Raw genomic sequence first — 5,962 nt, 5'->3', positions numbered from 1 at the left:
TTACAAGGCCGGCATGATTTACGGCAGTAAATCCACAACCATCAAAGCTGCAGTGTAAAGCAAACTCTGATGTCGTTTGCCTTGCTTCGTGGCGACGTTTTTGCTCATCCTTGCGGTATTTCTCTTGTTCTTCCTTCTTGAAATTTGCTTCCTGTGTGGCAGCCCAGATCTGATTCCTCTACTCATTCCTATCTTCTGCTAGTATCCTCCAAACCCCATCAAGATTGCAATTTCTTAAATCCCTCAGTACCAAATCGTTCCATCTCATTCTCTGGCCTCCGACCGATTCGAACGTCTACCTTGGGGTGATGCACACACCAAAAGCTTTCTTGTCAGACGACACTCATCCGTGCGCAAGATGTGCCCCAATAACCGAAGACGTCTCTGTGTCAGCATGGTGGAGATTCTTTGTAGGTTGGCTATCTTTCTGATGGAGGTGTCTCTCTTCCCGTCCCATAGGGACACTCCAAGGATGGAGCGGAGGCTTCGCATCACAAAGCTCTGTAAGCGATGTATCTGCGGCTCCAGAAGTACTACTGTTTCCAAACCATATAAAAGGGTGGAAAGAACTACAAAGACAAAGATGTTCAGCTTGGTACTAGACTTGATCTTCCTCTGGTGCCAAAGGATGTGGTTAAGTGACTCATGTGATTGAGATGCTTTGGTTATCCGCGTTGATATCTCAACAACATCCATGGAGCAATTATTAGAAAGATAACTTCCAATGTACTGAAAGGATGGTACCACACACACACACACACACACACACACACACACACACACACACACACACACACACACACACACACACACACACACACACACACACACACACACACACACACACACACACACACACACACACACCACACACACACACACACACACACACACACACACACACACACACACACACACACACACACACACACACACACACACACACACGTGTATCTAATATATAAAGCTCAAATTGTGTGTGTGTGTGTGTGTGTGTGTGTGTGTGTGTGTGTGTGTGTGTGTGTGTGTGTGTGTGTGTGTGTGTGTGTGTGTGTGTGTGTGTGTGTGTGTGTGTGTGTGTGTGTGTGTGTGTGTGTGTGTGTGTGTGTGTTCACGTTTGGCGGCCACGTCTTTTGTCCCTTCGCAACCGAAATCGGCACGCACACTCGGCACGCACAGAGGAAGGTTTGCGTAAAACAATTTAAAAATTATGCACCAGGTTTCCTCTCAAGGGGTCTACCCCCGCGTAAAATTTCTCGATGACGCAAACGCTACACATTCCAGTTCATTTGAACACACGCCCACACCAGTCCTGTGTAGACTGTATGCATCGTCATCCTTCCCAAAGCTTCGAGCAATCGAATATGTTTTACTGACAAAACTTACTCTTCTATCGCTTTCGTTTCTCTCCAAATTCTGATTGCATTTGCACCAAATCTAACCTACACGTTTTCCTCAGCAAGCGCTACACGGGGAGTGTGTTAATTTCTATCGAAACAAGCGCGAAGAGCAAGATTCGAATTCATTCAGCACATCCGGGACCTCGCAACAAAGATTGCGCGTGACGTGTCCACAGACCTATCTTTACACTACAGTATCTTGCCCGTACGAAGGACGGGCCATGAATACTAGTGATTGTATATACTTACAACGCTATTTTGATTGCCATCATTCTGACATTGTTGACTGATGATAATTGTGCGATAGAGATTGTTCAAAGAGTGTTTTACAACAATGCTGCAAATCGAATTGTTTCCTAGTGATTAGTGTCTCCACATGTTTTACATGTATTTTGAATTATATAAAATAGTGACATAGTTTTAGCTTTATTAAGACAAAATTTTAGTTTTTGAGCAAGTAGAGCATGTACAAACAGATGCAGCATGGCTGCATAAAGAAATGTGTGGAAGCAGTAGACAGCAGATCTAGTGAATGGATGTGTCATACTTTGCAATTGTGCTTTACTAGGGTTAAGAACAGCATGGTTGAGATTCAGGATCTAATGAAATGTTATGATGTTTTGATAAATATTTGTGTAATTAGAATAATAAGTTTGTGTTTATTATTGTGTGATGTGACACAGTGAGAGTGACTGTTTAATTTAACTAAGTGTGTTTTGTTTCTTTTTTCTCATAGAGAAAGGTGAGTGTGACAATTCAGACGTTCATGTTCTGTGATCTCACAATATTTTTGTCATTTTTCATCATTTTCATTGGATGGACGTGATCAGGTGAGTATAGCAATGTGTAAGCACAACATAATATAATTTATGAATTGCTGGTTTCAACTCATAGCAGCACTTTATGCATGTTGTATATCATTGAAGTTTTGTCTGTAAATAGTTGTGGTTGCTTGGCATTAGGATACATTTAGTTTGCTGCTTCTAGAAGAGAAGTTTTGGTCATTTTAAGTAAAGCAAACAGACTAGAAGTTTGTCTCTTACAATAATCAGTATCACACACACACACACACACACACACACACACACACACACACACACACACACACACACACACACACACACACACACACACACACACACACACACACACACACATGTACACACACACACACACACACACACACACGCACACACACACACACACACACACACACACACACACACACACACACACACACACACACAGACTTGCTCGATGAACCACTCAAAGATCTTTTTGTCTTGTAGTCAATAGTTCATAGTCAATCGTGTGGTATAGTGCTGTGACCTTCAAACAGTTGTCGATATACCATTGGAGTAGGGGAGCATATTTGAGAATCTTGTCGGCAGATAGGGTACCGAGCAACTTCCTGGTGCTGACACGTTTCCTGTTAATGCGTGTTAGGTAGTCAATCATCTCTTGGGGGACGTCGGCTTCGTCCACTTCTCGATTGTTGAATAGTGGGCACATCTCCGCGAACTTATCGTGGAGATTGGGAGGGACATGGATATCGACCTCTGCATACCTGAACCACTTGTCGAGATTGTGGACGAGGCTTTGGTCATCAGTTTGGGGATTGCCGTAGTGCCGAACAACTTCTGGCCCGCAGGGCATGTGCTTGGCCATTGTCAAAAGGTTTAGACCGTTGGCGTCTTAGCCCACAACCTTTTGGCAGAGGTGTGCATTGTCGTATTGGTGTGATTGAATGCGTGTGACTCCAGCTTAGATATAGAGATGAGTTACGTCAAGTTTAGGTTCGCTCTGAGGGATAGTCAGAAGGAAGCGTTACGAAGTGCCCTTCAGAGACACACGGGCTATACCCTACGATAATCTGCTCTGTTTGTTGCATTACTCACAATCAAACAGATTTGCTACTGAACTCTTGTGATCAGATATGAATAGAGGTGATGTCTGATCTGGACGAGTGTTACAGATAAGCTTACTTGCAGCATCATGTGCACAGCAAAACAGACTTCAACTGTAAGGCCATGACACAGTGATTCTTTATTTCTAAAAGTGATTAGAAAGAATCATTATTATAATACAACACAAAATCCATTCAGGTGAAATGAAAAAATCATGTAGATGAATTACTAAAGTGATAAGACATCTTTACTTCTGACTTTTCACACGACTTGTTAGAAATTTCCAAATTGGATTTAGATGTGGCCTTTCAGTCAGACTAGAACAGAAAAAATGTACATTTGAGGTTACATTGTAACTGTAGTCTCATCCAGACAACATGCTGCACGTGCACGTTTTTCATCATCTCACTTCTGTGTAGTCTTCTCCTTCACAGGTGTACATGTAAGACTTACTTCATCGTTAAACCATTGCTCTAGACGCTTTGACGTGACAGTAATACCGGTAATTTGCTCTGCCATTGCGACGCTAACCTTGCACACTATCTAGTTTATATCAATATCATGTATGTTTGTTTCATCACGTGCTGTCTACATACCATTCGAAAAAGGGCGTGGCTATCAAGACCACACTACTGTACTAGTCTACTGTATACGTACACAGATACTTGTCTTATAAGTTATTGTAAACAGCACAACTTTTACCACTCATTATCAGAAAAGCTATATCGATGCGTAAAAATTTAGTCTAGTGTTACAATTCATAATTTCGTTGTTGCATTGTAATGTTTTGGACATAGTTACATTGAAAGTATAGATAGCATTGAGTTTAAAATGCTTTGAAGTTTCTACGACGTGTTGGATCGTGTATGTTATGATTTACGTGTAACGTGCGTTAGGCCCATTGGGTGAAAATGGCAGAAGGTGGAGACTCTAGAGGTGGTGACTCTAAAGGCGGTGACTCTCAAGACGAAAAAAGCCTCCTCCAACGCATTAAGGTAAAATGTTAATGGTTGACAGTCGGTTAGTCTCACAGTTATATCTGCATTGAGTCAGGTTGCATGCTCGTTGCTGTTGGCTTGTGTAGTTAGTTTAATTAATTAATAGAAGCCTTTCTTGATTGTCATCATACTGACATTGTTTGCTTGTGTCTTTGTGTTTTGCGTTAAACAAAGAATGTTTTATATCTATTGCTATACAGTCTTGTGCTGTACGAAAACACTGAAGTTTGTGTCACGTCTGAGTGATCTAATTTTGCTTGACTGAGTGCTTGGGTAACAGTGAAGCGTTATGTGTACATTCGGTCGACTTTATTGTTTGGTAAAACGTGTTGTTTCTGTAAGAAACTGTGAGCTCACTGTGTCCCAAGCTAAAGTAGACTCCTGCTACTCAAGTTTGTGACATTAATATTTGGGTAATAATTGTAATATACAACAGTGTGGCAATTAAGTTTGTTTCTTGTCCAAGCAGATTATGCTATGGCTTGCTGTTACTGTGACTTGAACCTTCAACCCTGCTAGGTCCCGGATATACACACTTTATTGGAAGACTCCCTAACCAACTGAGCTATTGCACCACACACACACACACACACACACACACACACACACACACACACACACACACACACACACACACACACACACACACACACACACACACCACACCACGCCACGCCAAGCCACTCCACTCCACACCACACACACACACACACACACACACACACACACACACACACACACACACACACACACACACGCACGTGTACGATTGTATATACTTGCAAGGCTATTTTGATTGCTATCATTCTGACATTGTTGACTGATGATAATGGTGCGATAGAGATTGTTCCACAGAGTATTCTACAGCAATGTTGCAAATCAGTTTTTCATAGTGATTAGTGTCTTCCCATGTTTTACATGTATTTTGAATTATATATAATAGTGACATGGTTTTTGCTTTACTAAATCAAAATTTTAGTTTTAAGCAAGTAAAGCATGTACCAACAGATACAGCATGGCTGCATAAAGAAATGTGTGGAAGCAGTAGACAGTAGATCTAGTGAATGAATATGAAAAACTTTGCAATTGTTCTTTACTAAGGTTAAGAACAGCATGATAGACATTAAGCATTTATTGAAATGTTATGATGTTGTTTTGATAAATATTTGTGTAATTAGAATAATAAGTTTGTGTTTATTATTGTGTGATGTGACACAATGAGAGTGACTGTTTAATGTAACTAAGTGGTGTTTTCTTTCTTTTTCTAATAGGACTTTGTGAGTGTGACAATTGAAATGTTCATGTTTTCTGATCTCACAATGTTTTTGTCATTTTCTTGTCTGTCATTTTTCATCATTTTTATTGGATGGACGTGATCAGGTGAGTACAGCAATGTGTAAGCACAACATAATATAATTTATGAATTACTGTTGTCAACTCATAGCAAGCACTTTGTGCATGTTGTATGTTAATGAAGTTTGTGTGTAAATACAAGTTTATCTGTTACAGTAATCAGTATTACACACACACACACACACACACACACACACACACACACACACACACACACACACACACACACACCACACACTTAAAACAGCTGGGCTTGTGTGCGCTGTCAGCAGCAACAGCTTGTGATGGCAATTGTGGTGTGAGC

At 40.9% G+C, this 5,962-nt stretch overlaps 1 protein-coding gene across 1 annotated transcript; it reads right to left on the bottom strand.

Annotated features, from left to right (window-relative positions):
- Positions 1-3,277: 3,277 nt before the first annotated feature.
- LOC134186295 (uncharacterized) lies at positions 3,278-3,833 on the bottom strand. Its single transcript, XM_062654221.1, has 3 exons — positions 3,717-3,833; positions 3,559-3,624; positions 3,278-3,452 (listed from the first exon to the last, which is right to left on the bottom strand). The coding sequence occupies exons 1-3, from the start codon at positions 3,824-3,826 to the stop codon at positions 3,314-3,316; spliced, it is 315 nt and encodes a 104-aa protein (XP_062510205.1). The 5' UTR covers positions 3,827-3,833; the 3' UTR covers positions 3,278-3,313.
- Between the last annotated feature and the right edge of the window lie 2,129 nt (positions 3,834-5,962).

This window comes from Corticium candelabrum, chromosome 11, assembly GCF_963422355.1.
Source record: "Corticium candelabrum chromosome 11, ooCorCand1.1, whole genome shotgun sequence".
Taxonomy (NCBI): Eukaryota; Metazoa; Porifera; class Homoscleromorpha; order Homosclerophorida; family Plakinidae; genus Corticium; species Corticium candelabrum.
This window is presented reverse-complemented; position numbering and strand designations above follow the sequence as displayed.